The sequence below is a fragment of the Haliotis rubra genome, unplaced genomic scaffold, assembly GCF_003918875.1.
Source record: "Haliotis rubra isolate DU_JTF1 unplaced genomic scaffold, ASM391887v1 Scf9, whole genome shotgun sequence".
NCBI classification, from domain to species: Eukaryota; Metazoa; Mollusca; class Gastropoda; order Lepetellida; family Haliotidae; genus Haliotis; species Haliotis rubra.
Genome location: NW_025767634.1, coordinates 943,812 through 963,418, shown reverse-complemented (window position 1 = coordinate 963,418; position 19,607 = coordinate 943,812). Strand labels below are relative to the sequence as shown.

The following is a 19,607-nucleotide window of genomic DNA, read 5'->3' as shown; positions in this document are numbered from 1 at the left end:
AATTTGGAAAATGCTAATCGATTAAATTAGATGTAGCCTAAATAGTATCATTGAATATATAAGAATATCAATAACAAAGTTCAACTGGTCAAGTAAGGGGTTTCATTGAGATTTATTCTATTTTACGACTACGTAACGCACGTCGGTAGACAATATGGCTGCGCCCATGCGATAACATTGGCGAGTTTTGAGAGAGGTGTCTTTGACTTATCATTTGGCTTTTATTATCGTAAGTTATGTGTATTGACAACACCCATACTACATTGTAATGAATACAGTCTGATTTGAAGTTTAGCCTATTCCTACTGTCACGCCATGACAATATGTAACAAACCATTTAACATTTTTATTACTTATATCAGATGAATCAAGTTATTTGTATGAACTCTTTTGCCGTGATGAGGCTGACACTTCATGTCCATGTCCATACTTCATAAAGAGGATTCATACTCATGTCAACGCAAACTATAGCATGTCCAGATCTTTTTGTTTTGTAAGATAGACGTAGATAGTTTTTATGTGTTGTTTAATTTCCCGGAAAGTAATCCAAAATGAATTCTTATGGCATCACACTTGACTGATAAAACAGGATCGTATTGGCAAAAACAGCATCATATGTCATTGACATTGTAGGAAGGTGGAGCACCTTTAGAATACAGCACCACAACTTCTCGCGTGAGGGCGATCTCTGCCGTGAGGTCACATGTCATTAAGACAACCAACCAGTTTGTGAGAACGCGTTGGACCCGAACCCGCGACCTTCGGATTGTTAGTTCGACAGCTAACCGACTGAGCTACGTCCACACTGTTGCACAATGTGCAAAATTTATCGAAGTCATTCCTGTGGACGCCGCGAAATGAACGGAAAGAGTCGAATAGGTCACGGACAATTCACTTAATGCCACGGGTAGACTTGGTGTCTCGTGGATTTTATTCTTCGGACAATTGCCGAATGGATCCGATGCCATTTGGCACACTCGTCCCATTCCGTAATCTACAAATTAACGTGTGGCGTGGAATGAGCCGATATGCCTCAAGCTGAAAAGGGTTGTTGGACGCCAGGTGTCAGGACGTAGATTTCACGGTGCATGCATGAATTGCGGCGCTTTTATATAAATCGGTGATTTTGTGACAGAAAAGTGATGTAGGGAACACTGTAAGGATAATGTGGATCGCACTAAGGAACGAGGGAGACATGAGCATGTGTAGTGACGGCACGCGGGGTGAGTTAGCCTCAATCATTACTGAACAAAATTTATGTTATGCGTGTGAAATAGGCTTGAGTGCAAATTCCAGGCCAATTACTATTAGCCCAAATTTTCTACATTAACCCATTTCATAATGTACTTTAAAATGCAAAAGGAAAAACAACAAATGGTACTCAACGTATTACATCGGACATGTACCTACTACTATATTGGATTAGGTCCCTAACCCTAACCATAACCCCTAAACCCTCAGCCCTAACCCTAACCCCTTAAAATTATCCTAATAAATAAAATGCATTTACCGAACCACGGACATGTACCTACTATATTGCATTAGGGTCCCCAACCCCAACCCCAACCCTAACCCTAACCCTAACCCCTAACCCCTAAACCCTAAGCCCTAAGCTCTAACTCTAATCCTAGCTCCCAGCCCTAACCCTAACCCCAATCCCTTGAATTAATCCTAATAAATAGAATGCATTGACCGAATCGGCACAAACACGACTGACGTGTCTAGTGTAATGCATTATTACCGCTTCGAAAAAATAAAATACTAATAAAACACTTTCCTATGTAATGGTGCAAATTACTGAATGCCAAAATATATATGTAAAATTAAAAAAATACAAAATACAAAATACACAAAACATAACACCTCAGCAAGCCCGTAATACAAATAAATATGGCCGTATTAGTGAAAAGAAAATATTTCAAACTGGTGCTTGCAAAATATTGCGATCCAATGCCGGTAGACAACTACTGGAAACTCTCAACATCGTTGGGCTTATGCAATGACATAGCTCGAGAGATGAAACACCAGTGATGGAGCTTATAACGCGACTCGCTGAGCCAGACAACCGTGTTGCCATGCAGGCGCCATAGGGCATTGTTTCGAGCGTGCTTTTCGAACAAAATCACATTACATTACGTAAAAGATTATTATGACGTATTTTTAAAGTTTGTGGTGCTGTATTCTAAAGGTAAGCCGGAAGGTGTTTTACACTACCAGAGATGTAGCTATTTATTGCTCCACTTTACTATGTGGCATACACTGATACAAATCATGTTCTGCCAGTGTGCAAAATACATGTCATTTAACCTTTGATACCCTATCAGCATGACTGGATAAAGTTTATTGCAAGAATTTTTGAATGCCTGATGTAGATTTAAATCAAATGAAACAGAGGTATACATATTGTGTATTGTACAAATTAGTGGTTCCTTTGTAGGCCTACATTGATAAATATGATGAATTGTGTCACATGTAGTGATAAACATGTGCAGTTTTCCTTAGTAATAACAGAATGTCTGTGTCAGAGTGGTGCATTAATATGGCCTAACATCAAACCTTCTGGTTCCAAATACCCTAGCTTACCACAAAAACTCTCTTGGTTCTCTGACATTAATTACCATGACCATGGCCAATTTTCTCAAGCATCAGTTCTCTGAAAATGCAGTGAAACTCATATTACTTCGTTCTTCGTCTATGTCAGTGAACATTTTGATAGTTCTGTGCAGCAGTTCATACGAACGAAATCTGTCTCTTGATATGTGATTCGTCTTTTTAAATTTCAAGAAGTACATATAAAAAATAAATAATAGTATGTTTTAATGGCGAGACACCCAGGGTGCATTCAGTTTTGCAATATTTGTTTATTTTATTGGGAATATCATAATTTTAAAACTTCTGTAATCAGAAACGCAGCATTTTTTCTGTGTTGCCTAACCTGCACCACTTTTGCTTGTGGTTCATTATATGGACAACAAATACCACCATGTTTGTACAGCCAACTACAACCTCTGTAACTGTAGCTAGTAGGTGTGTGTTAGGACTTGTTTTACTTCAGTATCTCCTTACTTGCTCATACCTGCATCACATGTCTTGATATTTGTGTATTTGGTCAAAATTTTATAATTCAGTCTAAGTCTGTGGGGAAAGTCCTCCTAGTTGTTCAATGACAAAAATATGATAAAAAGATACTTTCAGTATATATTTGTGATTTTGTATGCATTGTTTGTTTAACCACCTTTCAGTCATCTTGATTAATATGGTTTTTTTCAGTGGTATAAGATGATAAAGCTTTTCAATTCTTAATTGTTTTCATTTTCCGGATCAATGTATCTTAGAAAGTATAGTCTTTTAGGGAAAGAGGAGAAAGAAAATACAATGTTTGCTATGAATATATTTGGAGCATTGTGAGGATTTAAAATGTTCCTCAGTCCAGAATGAGAAGACAGGTGTGGATTCAAATATGTTTTTTCTTCAAAATGCACACATCAAGCTTAAATTCAAACTGTCTTTTTCAGATATTGGTTAAAAATATGGCCTCATCTTTATTTCTTGGAAGACTTCAGCAACGTCACACTGTGTGCTTTCACAACATAGTCAGCCAGTCTGTAAGAGTTTTATATCAAAGAAGACATATATCTTCTCAAAGATTGATAAATAATCTAATACGCCATCCACCCTCCACACCTAAATGTGCACTAGTCGCGTCAAAAGATATCTTACGGAAACTACCTAAAATGGATCTTTTGTGTGTCAGAACTTTGATGTGTTCAAGGTCTGATGTATTTAGAAAGTGTCTGCATGTGAAAGATCAACCATGTTTTGTCCGTCAAATGAGCAACGGGAGAGATCCCGAAGAACGACTCAACCTTCGATCTACATTGATTTACATTTGTGCTGTGGGTATCTTCATGCTGGGGATGAGTTATGCTGGAGTACCCCTTTACAGGATGTTTTGTCAGGTGAGTGGGAAACTGAATGGTCTGCTGGTTGTTTTTAACACTGCAGTTATATGGTAGTAGGCTGTAAGCATGGTACATAATCGTCTGGACCGGACAATCCAGTGATTGGTATTACAAGCAGTGATCCATCCAGTTAGGGCATGTCAAGTGAACCTGGCCATGCACTCAAATTGGTCATCTCATTGGTCAGTCTGGGGACCAGTTGTTATCAGGAATCCCAAGGGGTAATTTAATGTCATAATTGCTGTATTTGTTAAAGACATTATAAATGTATGCAAGACAATTTCTGTTACATTTGAACAGTACATCAATATAAATGATGAACTTCTTTCTGGGCTGGTCCAAGCAAATAGACACAACAAATTGTTACTATGACTAGTTGTTTTATGATATATGTTGATATGATATTTTGTCTTTCTATCAATTTTCAGTTTGATTTATTGAAAAACATTTTTTTACTTGTTTCAATCAGAATGATTGTCATGCCAAGTTGACAAAAGTGTTTAGCAGTGGCACATATTATCCAAAAATTTATATGTCATTGTAAAATGGTTAAGTAATGTTAAGATTTTGGAAAGTCATTTTTGCTGATTAAAGCAGTCCCAAATTTAACATAAGTTAATGATTAAATGAGTGAGTGTTACGCCACACTCAGCAATATTCCAGCTATATGGTGGTGGTCTGTAAACTATCAAGTCTGGACGACACAATCCAGTGATCAACAACATGAGCATCAATCTACGCAATTAGGATATGATGACATGTGCAAACCAAGTCAGCAAGTGTGACCACCCAATCCCATTACAACAAGCATGCGTTACTGAAGACCAATTCTATCCAGGATCTTAATTTGTGTTTCTGATTAAAGTAGTCTGGAGTAATTAAAAAAGAAAAATAACACTGTGTGTTGTGGTATTGAAAACATAAAGGGTATCACTGAGTTTTTGTTCGTTTCAGGCAACAGGTCTTGGAGGTCAGGCAGTGCAAGGTCATGACACAACCAAGGTTGAATTCATGAAGCCTGTTCAGGAGCGGGTTATCAGAGTCCGTTTCAATGCAGATGTTGCATCCAGCATGAGATGGAACTTCAAGCCCCAACAGACAGATGTCAAGGTCAGTCTCTGGGAAAATCTGGGGCAGTGGGGTAGCCTAGTGGTTAAAGCGTTGGCTCGTCATGCCGAAGACTCGGGTTCGAATCCCAACATGGGTACAATGTGTGAAGCCCATTTCTGGTGTCCCCAGCCATGATGTTGCTGGAATATTGCTAAAAGCGGCGTAAAACCAAACTCAGTCAGTCAATCAGTCTGGGAAAATCTAGGTTGTGCCAGAATTTAAGGTGACATCAGTTGTTGAGTGACTGGAGATGTAGTACCAACAGGTACAAATTGTTTGGTCGGAATTCTAGAAGTTTGTGAGCCTATACAGCTTCTTGTTCATTGAAGAGAACGATGTTCTGGTGTAGATTCTTACACCAATTCAAGTTAAAAGTGACTACAACAAAATATTGAGAAGTATATAGTTTGTCATGACATACATTAGATTAACATTTACAACAGCATGTAAGTGAATAGCAAGTGGTACATTACTGGATGAGGCCAGTTGGGGACGAAGAACAACAAATAGCCCAAGTCATGTTGGATACTACATACCATTGGCCTATGAGTGAGTGGGTGAGTGAGTGAGTGAGTGAATATGGTTTTAACCACTATTAGCAATATTCCAGCAGTATCACAGCAGGCGACACCAGAAATGGGCTGCACACATTGTACCCATGTGGGAAATCGAACCCGGGTTTTCGGTGTAACGAGCTAACGTTTTAACCATTAAGCTACCCCACTGCCCCACCATTGGCCTATGAAGAACTAATCAAGCTATAGACCATATCAATTAGCACCCTTCAGCCTGTGTTTTACTGTTTTCACTATTCCATCCCTCCTGCTTATTGTCTTTGTTGGCTTCATTGTGATCTAGGTGAAATGCTAATGTATATTATTATTGGTGTCAGTTTGTGATGTGACACAACCACAAACAACCAACAAGTTTCTATGTCATGATCAGGGTGTGTCAAATTGGAGCCCATGATAAACAGATCCTGGGAGGGCAAGGGACACAACCCTGTATAGTGGGTCAAGTAGCATCAAATATCGTATTGGAGCTGATGATAAACAGATCCTGGGAAGGCAAGGGTCACAACCCTGTATAGTGGGTCAAGTAGCATCAAATATCGTATTGGAGCTGATGATAAACAGATCCTGGGAAGGCAATGGACACAACCCTGTATAGTGGGTCAAGTAGCATCAAATATCATATTGGAGCTGATGATAAACAGATCCTGGGAAGGCAAGGGTCACAACCCTGTATAGTGGGTCAAGTAGCATCAAATATCGTATTGGAGCCTATGATAAACAGATCCTGGGAAGGCAATGGACACAACCCTGTATAGTGGGTCAAGTAGCATCAAATATCATATTGAAGCTGATGATAAACAGATCCTGGGAAGGCAGTGGACACAACCCTGTATAGTGGGTCAAGTAGCATCAAATATCTTATTGAAGCTGATGATAAACAGATCCTGGGAAGGCAGTGGACACAACCCTGTATAGTGGGTCAAGTAGCATCAAATATCGTATTGAAGCTGATGATAAACAGATCCTGGGAGGGCAAGGGACACAACCCTGTATAGTGGGTCAAGTAGCATCAAATATCATATTGGAGCTGATGATAAACAGATCCTGGGAAGGCAAGGGACACAACCCTGTATAGTGGGTCAAGTAGCATCAAATATCATATTGGAGCTGATGATAAACAGATCCTGGGAGGGCAAGGGACACAACCCTGTATAGTGGGTCAAGTAGCATCAAATATCGTATTGGAGCTGATGATAAACAGATCCTGGGAAGGCAAGGGACACAACCCTGTATAGTGGGTCAAGTAGCATCAAATATCATATTGGAGCCTATGATAAACAGATCCTGGGAAGGCAAGGGACACAACCCTGTATAGTGGGTCAAGTAGCATCAAATATCGTATTGGAGCCTATGATAAACAGATCCTGGGAAGGCAAGGGACACAACCCTGTATAGTGGGTCAAGTAGCATCAAATATCGTATTGGAGCCTATGATAAACAGATCCTGGGAAGGCAAGGGACACAACCCTGTATAGTGGGTCAAGTAGCATCAAATATCGTATTGGAGAGCTGATGATAAACAGATCCTGGGAGGGCAAGGGACACAACCCTGTATAGTGGGTCAAGTAGCATCAAATATCGTATTGGAACTGATGATAAACAGATCCTGGGAAGGCAAGGGACACAACCCTGTATGTGGGTCAAGTAGCATCAAATATCTTATTGGAACTGATGATAAACAGATCCTGGGAAGGCAAGGGACACAACCCTGTATAGTGGGTCAAGTAGCATCAAATATCATATTAGAGCCTATAATAAACAGATCCTGGGAAGGCAAGGGACACAACCCTGTATAGTGGGTCAAGTAGCATCAAATATCGTATTAGAGCCTATAATAAACAGATCCTGGGAAGGCAAGGGACACAACCCTGTATAGTGGGTCAAGTAGCATCAAATATCGTATTAGAGCCGATGATAAACAGATCCTGGGAAGGCAAGGGACACAACCCTGTATAGTGGGTCAAGTAGCATCAAATATCGTATTGGAGCTGATGATAAACAGATCCTGGGAAGGCAAGGGACACAACCCTGTATAGTAGGTCAAGTAGCATCAAATATCGTATTGGAGCCGATGATAAACAGATCCTGGGAAGGCAAGGGACACAACCCTGTATAGTAGGTCAAGTAGCATCAAATATCGTATTGGAGCTGATGATAAACAGATCCTGGGAAGGCAAGGGACACAACCCTGTATAGTGGGTCAAGTAGCATCAAATATCGTATTGGAGCCTGATGATAAACAGATCCTGGGAAGGCAAGGGACACAACCCTGTATAGTGGGTCAAGTAGCATCAAATATCGTATTAGAGCCTATAATAAACAGATCCTGGGAAGGCAAGGGACACAACCCTGTATAGTGGGTCAAGTAGCATCAAATATCATATTGAAGCTGATGATAAACAGATCCTGGGAAGGCAAGGGACACAACCCTGTATAGTGGGTCAAGTAGCATCAAATATCGTATAAGAGCCTATAATAAACAGATCCTGGGAAGGCAATGGACACAACCCTGTATAGTGGGTCAAGTAGCATCAAATATCGTATTGGAGCTGATGATAAACAGATCCTGGGAGGGCAAGGGACACAGCCCTGTATAGTGGGTCAAGTAGCATCAAATATCGTATTGAAGCTGATGATAAACAGATCCTGGGAAGACAAGGGACACAACCCTGTATAGTGGGTCAAGTAGCATCAAATATCGTATTGGAACTGATGATAAACAGATCCTGGGAAGGCAAGGGACACAACCCTGTATAGTGGGTCAAGTAGCATCAAATATCGTATTGGAGCTGATGATAAATAGATCCTGGAAAGGCAAGGGACACAACCCTGTATAGTAGGTCAAGTAGCATCAAATATCGTAATGGAGCTGATGATAAACAGATCCTGGGAAGGCAAGGGACACAACCCTGTATAGTGGGTCAAGTAGCATCAAATATCATATTGGAGCCGATGATAAACAGATCCTGGGAAGGCAAGGGACACAACCCTGTATAGTGGGTCAAGTAGCATCAAATATCGTATTAGAGCCTATAATGAACAGATCCTGGGAAGGCAAGGGACACAACCCTGTATAGTGGGTCAAGTAGCATCAAATATCATATTGGAGCTGATGATAAACAGATCCTGGGAAAGGCAAGGGACACAACCCTGTATAGTGGGTCAAGTAGCATCAAATATCGTATTAGAGCCTATAATAAACAGATCCTGGGAGGGCAAGGGACACAGCCCTGTATAGTGGGTCAAGTAGCATCAAATATCATATTGGAGCTGATGATAAACAGATCCTGGGAAAGGCAAGGGACACAACCCTGTATGTGGGTCAAATAGCATCAGACAGCTGGATTACATGTGTTGCCCTACACATGTGAAAACTCACTATTCTATATTTGTTATTATCAGAGGTACAAAATTTATGTCATTTCTAATTCATTTTCCTCTGGGAATGTTCAGATGCAAGAATCTGCAAGAGGTTTGTGGGAGAATGTATGCTGTTTGCTGCATAGGTGCCCAGATTTCCATTTGCTATCATAGAGCGTCCGCCCGGAGAGCGGAAGGTCGCGGGTTCGATCCCCGACCGCGTCATACCAAAAGACGTTAAAATATGATACTTGTCAGTCCATGCCTAGCGCTCGGCATTAATTGGAACAACAAGTACTGGTCAGCTCGGAGTCAGTATAATGTGTCTGAGTGGGGTATTCATGCTTCAATGCGGCATGGTATCTCAGTTGGCTAGCACTATAAAACCAGCTTCAGTCTGGGCTAGTACAAGCAGCCGCACATACACATACACACGCATGCACATTGTCATATGAGTGAAATATTCTCAAGCACGACGTTAAACTTAATTTCACCTCTTCTCATTTGCTATCACAATAGCTGAAACAAATAATTCTCAGTAGGAGCAATATTAATTACACTTTACAAACTTTTGTATTTCTGTTCTCTTTATTGACAGGTCGTTCCAGGTGAAACAGCTTTGGCCTTTTACACTGCTAAGAATCCCACAGACAAGCCAATCATTGGGATATCAACCTACAATGTGGTACCCTTTGAAGCTGGGCAATACTTTAATAAGATTCAGGTAATTATGAAAAAAGATGCTTTGTTACTGAGAAAATGTAAATATATTATAAGCAGTTCAAATTAATAATCCATGTTCCATTCCATGAAATGTCCTGTGATTCCAACAATTGTGGAATATGTGATGCTGGACAGACTTCTTAATCTTACATTGTCCATGGTTACATTATATTTTGCATGATGTACAAATGGCCTCAGTTAGGTTGCAGACTGCCTTACTTCCATTCTCTGGCAACCCATGAAGATCCGGGTTAGAATATTGATCTTCAGTAACCCATGCTTGTCATAAGAGGCGACTAATCGGATCGGGTGGTCAGGCTCTCTGACTTGGTTGACACATGTCATCGTATCCCAATTGCGTAGATCAATGCTCATGCTGTTGATCACTGGATTGTCTAGTCCACACTCAATTATCTACAGACCATTGCCATGTTGCTGTAATATTGCTGAGTGCGGCGTTAAACAAACAAACAAACAAACCAATCCATTCTCTGGCAGTCACCAGCTGGTAATCAGTGGATGTAAACTTTGTATATGTATTGAGATGTCACCATGATGTACACAGAATTGCCGGTACACAAATACATCTAAGTCTCTCAATGAGTTGAACAGTCGCCATTTTGTCTTTTGTCACCAAATGGAGTGGAAATTCTTTACATCTTGAAGCTGATTAACTCATTGTATTCGTGTGCTCGTGTGATGTGCTGGATTCTGTCTGGGAGGACCAAGAGCCAACATTGAGATGGTTGTAAACATATCAGATATGGCAGTATGATGATGAAAGAGTCATCTACAAACATTTCCTTTGATTTTGCAAGTGTATCCTAGGACAAATGTAAATTGATTCTGTGGTGTTGCAATAGGCAATGCATACAAAACCCCAGGAAAACATTATAGCCTTAGAAGCTTAGGAATTCACTAGCAATCTATGAACTGTGGAAAACTATAAAATCTGTTACTGAATAAGCTTAGTTTCAGCACAGATGACACTACAACTTATTGTATAATAGTTAAAACACAATTATATAGCCATTCTAGGTTCCTGCTTCCGTAATATGCACAAGAACATTGTGGAGTCTTTCAAGGGCATTTAGAATTGATACACATAAGTGGGCACGACGTTTCGAAGTATATTCTTACTAAGAATATACTTCGAAACGTCGCGTCCATCTCAATAAAGAAGTTGACATGCATAAAATTCTTGCCTTTAAGAACACTATGGAATGTTGCATAAATTGTTTGCTTAATAAAGCAAATATGGTGAGTCTGACCACTGTGCTGGACAACAATCAGGTGCTGTTCTTGTGGCTCAGTAGGGCGGTGGGGTAGCCAAGTGGTTAAAGAGTTCGCTCGCCACGCCGAAGACCTGGGTTCTATTCCCTTACGTGAGTCAAATGTGTAAAGCCCATTTCTGGTGTCCACCCGCCATTATATTAATGGAATATTGCTGAAGGCAGCGTAAAACTAAACTCACTTTGCTGGTGAATGAAGTATGTATGAATGGTTTGGTGTTTACTGGCATTGTATTTGATGATGATTTTCTTACAGTGTTTCTGCTTTGAAGAACAAAGACTTAACCCCCATGAACAGGTAGGAACATGTCCGCATGTATTCAACCAACATTTTTGAAATACAGTACTCTGTTTCCTCCCTTATCATGCCTATATTTCAGCTCAGATCAGGCATCGATACAGTGTTGTTACTTAACATGAATAAGGATGTCTGCCTGTGTGACTGTACAATCATTTTGCAGTTTTGGCAATATACAGTCGAACCTTGTTTGGTCAAACGTATGGGGACCTGGAAAAAGTTTGATTTTTCCAAGCTTTGAAGTGAATTTGGGAAAACCAACCGTTATGTTTTAAAATGTTATTATGCAATACTAGATTTCAAGGCATTTGTAAATTTTAACTGTATCAAATAACTTGGATTGGCAATGCAAACAACATGGCAGTGCCTCGTCAAGAAGATGTGATTGATAATCAGGATATATATAGTAATAAAAGGGGTTTTACCTCATACAGTGTATCAAATCACTTGAGAATCTTGATTAAAAACTTGAAACAGATTTGGAAAACGTCTGTTGACGTCTTGTTTATGGTACATGTTTTTCAGATCCTCTTTATACATTGTTGTTTACGAAGTACATCTACTTTACATCACAATTTTATAGGACGCTGCATAGACTCATTGGTCAACCCACTCAGAAATTCCAGCCTAGTTTGGCAAGGGTGGAACTGGACCGTCATGGTCAGTTAACTCCCTTGCTCTGGGAAAATACATAGCCCACACCCATGATAACAAGAAAGGCTACATGGCTGACAAATTTTGTACATCTGCAGTGTCTGCAGGTTAGAACTATTTGCTTCTTTTTATTTGTTTTGTATCTTAATTTTCATAACTTGTACAAGTGTGCACAAAAATTGCAGGAGCTACTGAGTATATGAAGAGCAAAATAACTAAAGATACTGGGGCATGATTTAATCCAAGGGAGACAACTCTTCCAGGCTTCTCAAACTTGTGTGTTTCTTTTATGTGAATTGTTTGGCCGTCTCCATAAATCAATCTTCCTAAAAACACAAACAAGCATAAAGCAACTTCTATTTCTTGTGATAAGTGTACTTTCATCACATTTGTACAGTCTCAAGCATTAATTCAACTTCAGCATATTTTACAGCAGTGTATTTGAATAAAATATCAATGCCAAGGCTGATCGAGCCAAGGGAGGCAACTCTTCCAGCTTTCCCTCAGTGTGCATTCTCTATTTATTTCTCACCAATGTTTGAGTCACCGTTGGTTCTGTGAGTGGTGTTATGACTCATGGCTTCAGCGCCATGCCGGCTGTCTGTGTCAGGCTGCCTCTCACACGGCCAGGTTGGCTCAATAATTAGCAGGTTTTGATTGCTTCCAGTCCAGTTTGGTCCATCGCAACTCATGAACTGCTGAGACTTGAAACAAAGAATTTTGCCCCTGATGAAAAAAAAAAAATCAGTGAAATTGACTGGTATTTGATTCAGAGCGTGTTTGATGTCTCTCTTTCTTTGTGTAAAAGGGAAATCAATTTAATTTTTTTTTCATATAATCAGATTTCCATGAAAATGTAATAAATCAGTTTATGTATTATTGGATTGTCGGAAGTCAATCATGATACCTTCAGTGAAATTTATTTTAGCAAAAATTTGTACATATAAACTAGCTGTTGTTATCAATTGTGAGAATTCATTCAAAATGTCTTAATTTATTGATAATGCAACCCAAAGGAAATTGCAGAATTTCATTTATCATGGTTTTGTTGAGTATCATGTAGGATATAATATAGATTGATCAGAGACCATATACCGTTCTGGATTGATGTATCATTTGATGAGCTGGACCCAGCGATCCAAGATGAGAATTTGTTTCATTACTTCAAAGATCACTTTTTGTGTACATGCCATTACAACATAGACATAAATCATTACTCTTTCTAAGGTTCTGCATTATTGAAAACAGTTTTCATCCCGGTAGGATATATGTCACTGGATTTTTGATGTGCCGACAGAGACACTGTCCTTTAGTTGGCAATACTGTTACTGGTGGCTGACTGTGGCACAAAAGCATGTTCCCTCTCACACACATTAGCTTTTGCTTCGAAATAGAAAGAAAACTTAAAGTATAATGAGTCATATTTCAAAATATTGCAACTCTTATATTGCAGTCTATATCATATCTCCATAGTTATGTCTCATTGCAATTATTATATTGTAGTTTGTATCAGATATGACCATTTATGTCACATTTCAACTCTACAGTCTGTATATCATTTCCACATTTATGTCATATTGCAACTCTATATTGTGGTTTGTATTAAAAATTTATGTCACATTGCAACCTTGGTATTGCAGCTTATATCATATTTCCATATTTTTGTCATAGTGCAACTCTTTTATTGCAGCTTGTATCTGACTTGATCATTTAGGTCACATTGCAACATTGGTATTGCAGTTTATATCATATTCCTTATTTTTGTCATATCGCAACTCTTTTATTGCAGTTTGTATCATATACAGCATATATATACTTTGACTATTCTGGTTTAAACAACAAATAATTACTTTCATTCACAATGAAGAGCTCTTAAGTGGTGACCAAGAAACTGTAATTGCAGTCAGGACCAGTTCCAGACAATCAATAGCTATTATCCACTCAATAAAGCCATTGTATAAAACTTGATATTACTGTATATATCAATATTGTCCTATTTAATTAATAGGCAGTATGTATGGTCTTGGGAAGTAGCCTTTGTTGAGTGGTATAATCTTAAATGATCCGATTACTGATGATTAGAGAGCTGCAGATGTCAACAATGGGTCACAGCTGCTTGTGGATTGTTCTCTACTTAGGTAAAAACCCTTTAAGGCTCTTATAGATTTGTTTGAGGAAGTCACTGTTCTACTGGGGAATATTGACTGTATGGCATAGCTGCATTCAGTGAGACATTCACAGCTTTTGGACGCTCCTTTGTGTTTGTTTATATTTGAAGTAAAGCTGTTGTTGTCAATTTGACATATTTAATGTTCAGTATTTCAATGTCGTTCTGTTGGTACAAAATGATAGCAGAGAGTGAGAAATGTTACCATTATTTGGTGGATGTGTGTGAGGGTGGTGAAGGTCTGCTGCAGAGCTGTTTTTGATGTGTGGTATTGCTGGTCCATAACTTACTGATGGTTAATAAGACATACACAAGCTGGAGTGAGTGAGTGAGTTAGTGAGTGTGAATGAGTGAGTATTATTATTATGTGTGATACCAAACATGGCCTTAATCTACTGGTCAACTGCATGCCAGTGGAATGAATACATGGTGGTGTGGTGGTCAAATGGTGAATGAGGGATCCTTTTTTTCTGAATGGAAATGATGAATTTACCGCAATTCTCAAACATCTACCTATACAAAAATGTGTACAACTAGTGTTCCTCTCAGCTCTTTCTGCGAGGTCTAAAATGAAGCAAGTCTTGATCTCTTCAGGAGCAGGCCCCAAGCTCACTGGGGCTCCTTTACAATTCAAATGGTGTTATTTGTTTCTATCAAAATGAAACATTTTCAGAGACAATGTGTAAGTCTACAACAGCACTAGTGTTTCATCTACCTGTCCTTTGGACTACCAGTATGTTGTGGTCAGTGTGCTGATTGTTGTAATGCCTCAAACGTGGGTATTATGTGGTATTATTCCTTTCAGATAACAACACAGAACAGGTCATGGGTTAGACATCTTTAACATGCTCCTGCATTATGATGAAGATGATATAGTTACATGTATATAGTTAATCTTATGATGAGGATATGGATGTTGATGATAGTGAATAAGGTGCTGCTGCTGCTGCTGATGAGGATGATGATGATGAAGGAGATGAGGATTGTGTTGATAACGATGGCATACCTGTCAGCTTTCATGTATCTGGTTTGAGACTAACATTTTCAATACAGATTACACTTTTTTGTCAACCACTTCAGGAAATGTGACACTTGTACCCAAAGAATATTCAAAATACAAGTTTGTGAAGACTTGCTGACATTTGAATTCGCGGGAAGGTTTGGCTAACCCCTGACATAATAATATAAAGATTCTTTTGACATAGGGGCATTGTCTTCTTAGACCACCTGCCAGGACCTTGTATGGGGCCTTATCTGGTTCCTGGTCTCTGGCCAAAACATCTCACTCAATGAAATATTTATGCAGTGATGATGATGATGATGATGATGATGATGATGATGGGGCCCGTTCTAGTTCTTCTGATGATTATTATGATATATGGAGCTATGTAGGATATAGCTACCTCTGCCTGACAGTTGACAGATCGTTGATGGCAAGCTGAATGACAACTGACGGACAGGTAACATGGCTATCACAGTGTGATTGCCAGGGGTTAATGAGTGCATCCTGTGAGAAAAGGCAATCAAATCATCCCCCAACCTTTGTGGTATCTCAGTGTATAGGAATAGTTCATCCCCCCAATCATTCCTTATATGTAACAACTGATGCTGCACTGCTCTCTTTTGTCTTTGTTTATGTAATGAACTTGACAGAAATAATATGCATGAATTAATTAACTGTATTTGCATACTGGATGTGTGTTGACATTGGTAATCATTTACAGACAGTCAAGTGTAGGACTGACTGACTGACTGAGTTTAGTTTTACGGCGCTTTTAGCAATATTCCAGCAATATCACGGCGGGGTACACCAGAAATGGGCTTAACACATTGTGCCCATGTGGGGAGTCGAACCCGGGCCTTCGGCGTGACGAGCCAACGCTTTTTCCACTAGGCTACCCCACCGCCCCTCAAGTGTAGGAGGACACTGTCTGGGGATAGTTGTTAAGTTTCTATAAGTTGTGATCAGTTGTTGGTACAATATAACGGCCTCAAACTTTCCAGTTAAAAGTTAATTCACACAACATCGACTTACAGACAATACGGTAGAATGTAAGGCAACCAATGTTGATCTTTCATACAGAATGTAGATCATGAAACAAAACATCCAAAACATCCGAAGCAAGTCTACACTAGTTTGGCATGGCATGATTTCTTGAGTTTCAAAAATGAAAAATTCTCTGACCTCTTTCCTATTGTATATTTATATACAAATTGGCAATAACAATTTAATTTCAGAGACTAATGCAAGTCTAAGAGAACGTCTGCTGTGCATCATTAAGTAACGTTACGCTCAGCATGTTAATTACAAAAGTTATGAATTCTAATCTTCTGTTGATGAGATGATGAAGTGGGGAATCACATCGTTACCAACATTTGTGGTTCTGCTGCTTGGTCCCTGCCCAAGTATTTGTGTGGTGGCGACAGTGTGCAGTTGTCAGTGAACCTCTCTGAGGCTGCAGGCTCACAGTGAGGCAGGTCACACTGACTGGAAGCTGCAGACATCTGGAGTAGCGTTAAGTCACTGTTTGAGGGGTAGATGAACCCTATTTGTAGAACTGTTCTTGTATCAAATTTATTAGGCTTATTTTCCCTTATCATCCTCATGTAAGTCATTAGTGGAGCAGCGAAGCAGATCAGTCTGTAGAAGTGTGAGATTGTAACTCTGAGGCTTAGTGTGACTAGGGTAATAGGTTATTTTTGTCACACACAGAGATTTAGCTAGACCTGGCTTGTGGTTGATGTAAGGCCTCAGATCTGCTGCAAATGGCAGTAAAAATTCCTAATTTGTAATTAAACATTTCCTAATTCATCTTTTATAGTCATGACTTAGTACAAGTGACCTGTATTTACTGATCATAGGAGCAATATGGAAGAGGGGTGTTAATGGGTGTTAATGAGTAATTTATAAACATAAAAATCCCAATTTTGAACAAAATGACAATTTGCAGCAAGGCCACTTTGTTTAGAATCCTAGATAAACCCCAGACACAGGAAATTTCGATTGACATATTTGGTTTCCTATTTAAGGTTCGATTGTAACTCAGACTCACATCTATGATTAAAATGACATAAGCATTATGCTCATATTAAACATGTTACGTTAGACTGGTATTGAGACCGCCATTTATGACTACGTTCATGGTAACATGAAACATGATAGAGACTAAACTGGCTCTGGAATTTACTTGTAAAACTACATCCATATGAACTATGATAAAGGCTAGACTGGCACTGAGGCTCAAATCTAAGATGATATTCCCATTAAACATGTAAAAGATTAAATTGGCTTTGAAATTCACATGTTACACTGCATTCATAAAGGCTAGATTGCACTGAGACTCAATCTTAAGATTATTTTCATAAAAATATACTTGTTTACATTCACTCACAATTACCAGTAGCATTAATCTTTAAGTTTTACAACTAAATCTTCAAGATCAGTTCTCAATAATCATGCCTAATTTTAATGAAGGCAAAATACGTTTTTGAGGATGGCTTCCTTATTCCATTATGATGCAATGTTTCAGTATAGATCATTATACCCTTGTCAAGCAAGAGTGATGTGCTACAGCAAAGAGTACTGTACATGTAATGGAGAAAGACAAAACAACATAAGTATATGCTTGAAAGGTTGACAAAAACAACAATGGATGCTTGTGATTAATACACGACCAACTGGAGGAAGCCAGCTGTGATGGGGTACAAGATATGCAGCTCTGACAAGATTAATTAGAGATGATAGCTGGGGTGCTCTGTTTTGTCTGTTAATTGTAGACAGAATGGATTAGGTATCCTTGGTATCTGCTGAACAGGGCAGGTGGGGTAGCCTAATGGTTAAAGCGTTCGCTCGTCACGCTAAAGACCTGGGTTCGATTCCCAACATGGGTATAATGTGTGAATCCCATTTCTGGTGTTCCTCGCCATGATGTTGCTGGAATATTGCTAAATGCGGCGTAAAACCTCACTCACTCACTCACTCACTCAAACCTCACTCACTCACTCACTCACTCACTCACTCACTCACTCACTCACTGCTGAGTAGTTGGGCATGTGTATGAACGGCTTCTGACAGTTTTCTCTTGGTGAAGTCATGGAGATTGTTTGATCAGACTTGCACATTGCATTGTATTTGAATAAAAGAGCTGTCATCCATAAAGGTATCTTGCTGATGTTGTTACTGTCCAACTTCTAAAATGCCTATCAAAGTCATGCCTGAAGTTGTTGAGTTCTGCCATTGATGCTGTTCCCACAGATAAATGTATATGTTTGTAAGATTTCCCCCTGATACTGTCCCAGAGTTTAGATCCAGCTTGTTACCTTATGAAGTGTAACTCATCCACAGTCTGTTGACAGTTATGGCAGATGCTGAGGAACTGTATTGCCATGGGAACAGGGGCCTGGAGTTGATATGATTTGAATGACAATGAGACTCAAAGAAATAGTTTTGTCTTAGCACCCCATGGTGAGTCCAGAGTTGATACCCAGAGCTCAGACAATGATGATTATAGAGCAGAATAGGCCTCCACTACCCATACATGTCTTACAATGAGGATTATAGAGCAGAATAGGTCCCCACTACCCATACATGTCTTACAATGAGGATTATAGAGCAGAATAGGTGTCCACTACCCATACATGTCTTACAATGAGGATTATAGAGCAGAATAGGTGTCCACTACCCATACATGTCTTACAATGAGGATTATAGAGCAGAATAGGCCTCCACTACCCATACATGTCTTACAATGAGGATTATAGAGCAGAATAGGTGTCCACTACCCATACATGTCTTACAATGAGGATTATAGAGCAGAATAGGCCTCCACTACCCATACATGTCTTACAATGAGGATTATAGAGCAGAATAGGCCTCCACTACCCATACATGTCTTACAATGAGGATTATAGAGCAGAATAGGCCTCCACTACCCATACATGTCTTACAATGAGGATTATAGAGCAGAATAGGCCTCCACTACCCATACATGTCTTACAATGAGGATTATAGAGCAGAATAGGTCCCCACTACCCATACATGTCTTACAATGAGGATTATAGAGCAGAATAGGTGCCCACTACCCATACATGTCTTACAATGAGGATTTATAGAGCAGAATAGGTGTCCACTACCCATACATGTCTTACAATGAGGATTATAGAGCAGAATAGGCCTCCACTACCCATACATGTCTTACAATGAGGATTATAGAGCAGATTCCACTACCCATACATGTCTTACAATGAGGATTATAGAGCAGAATAGGTCCCCACTACCCATACATGTCTTACAATGAGGATTATAGAGAAGAATAGGAGTCCACTACCCATACATGTCTTACAATGTGGATTATAGAGAAGAATTGGTGTCCACTACCCATACATGTCTTACAATGAGGATTATAGAGCAGAATAGGTGCCCACTACCCATACATGTCTTACAATGAGGATTATAGAGCAGAATAG

At 39.4% G+C, this 19,607-nt stretch overlaps 1 protein-coding gene across 2 annotated transcripts in view; it reads left to right on the top strand.

The window, feature by feature from the left end:
* The first annotated feature begins 123 nt into the window (after positions 1 to 123).
* LOC124263863 (cytochrome c oxidase assembly protein COX11, mitochondrial-like) overlaps positions 124 to 19,607 on the top strand; it is a 152,978-nt gene continuing 133,494 nt past the window's right edge. Inside the window, exons 1-5 of one of the 2 annotated variants that reach the window (XM_046698584.1) lie at positions 124 to 229; positions 3,516 to 3,959; positions 4,917 to 5,072; positions 9,606 to 9,731; positions 11,279 to 11,320. In XM_046698584.1, the coding sequence (XP_046554540.1) occupies positions 3,531 to 3,959; positions 4,917 to 5,072; positions 9,606 to 9,731; positions 11,279 to 11,320 (753 nt within the window). In that variant the 5' untranslated portion in view covers positions 124 to 229; positions 3,516 to 3,530. The remainder of the gene's footprint in view (positions 230 to 3,515; positions 3,960 to 4,916; positions 5,073 to 9,605; positions 9,732 to 11,278; positions 11,321 to 19,607) is intronic. The other variant, XM_046698585.1, reaches the window with a different exon arrangement.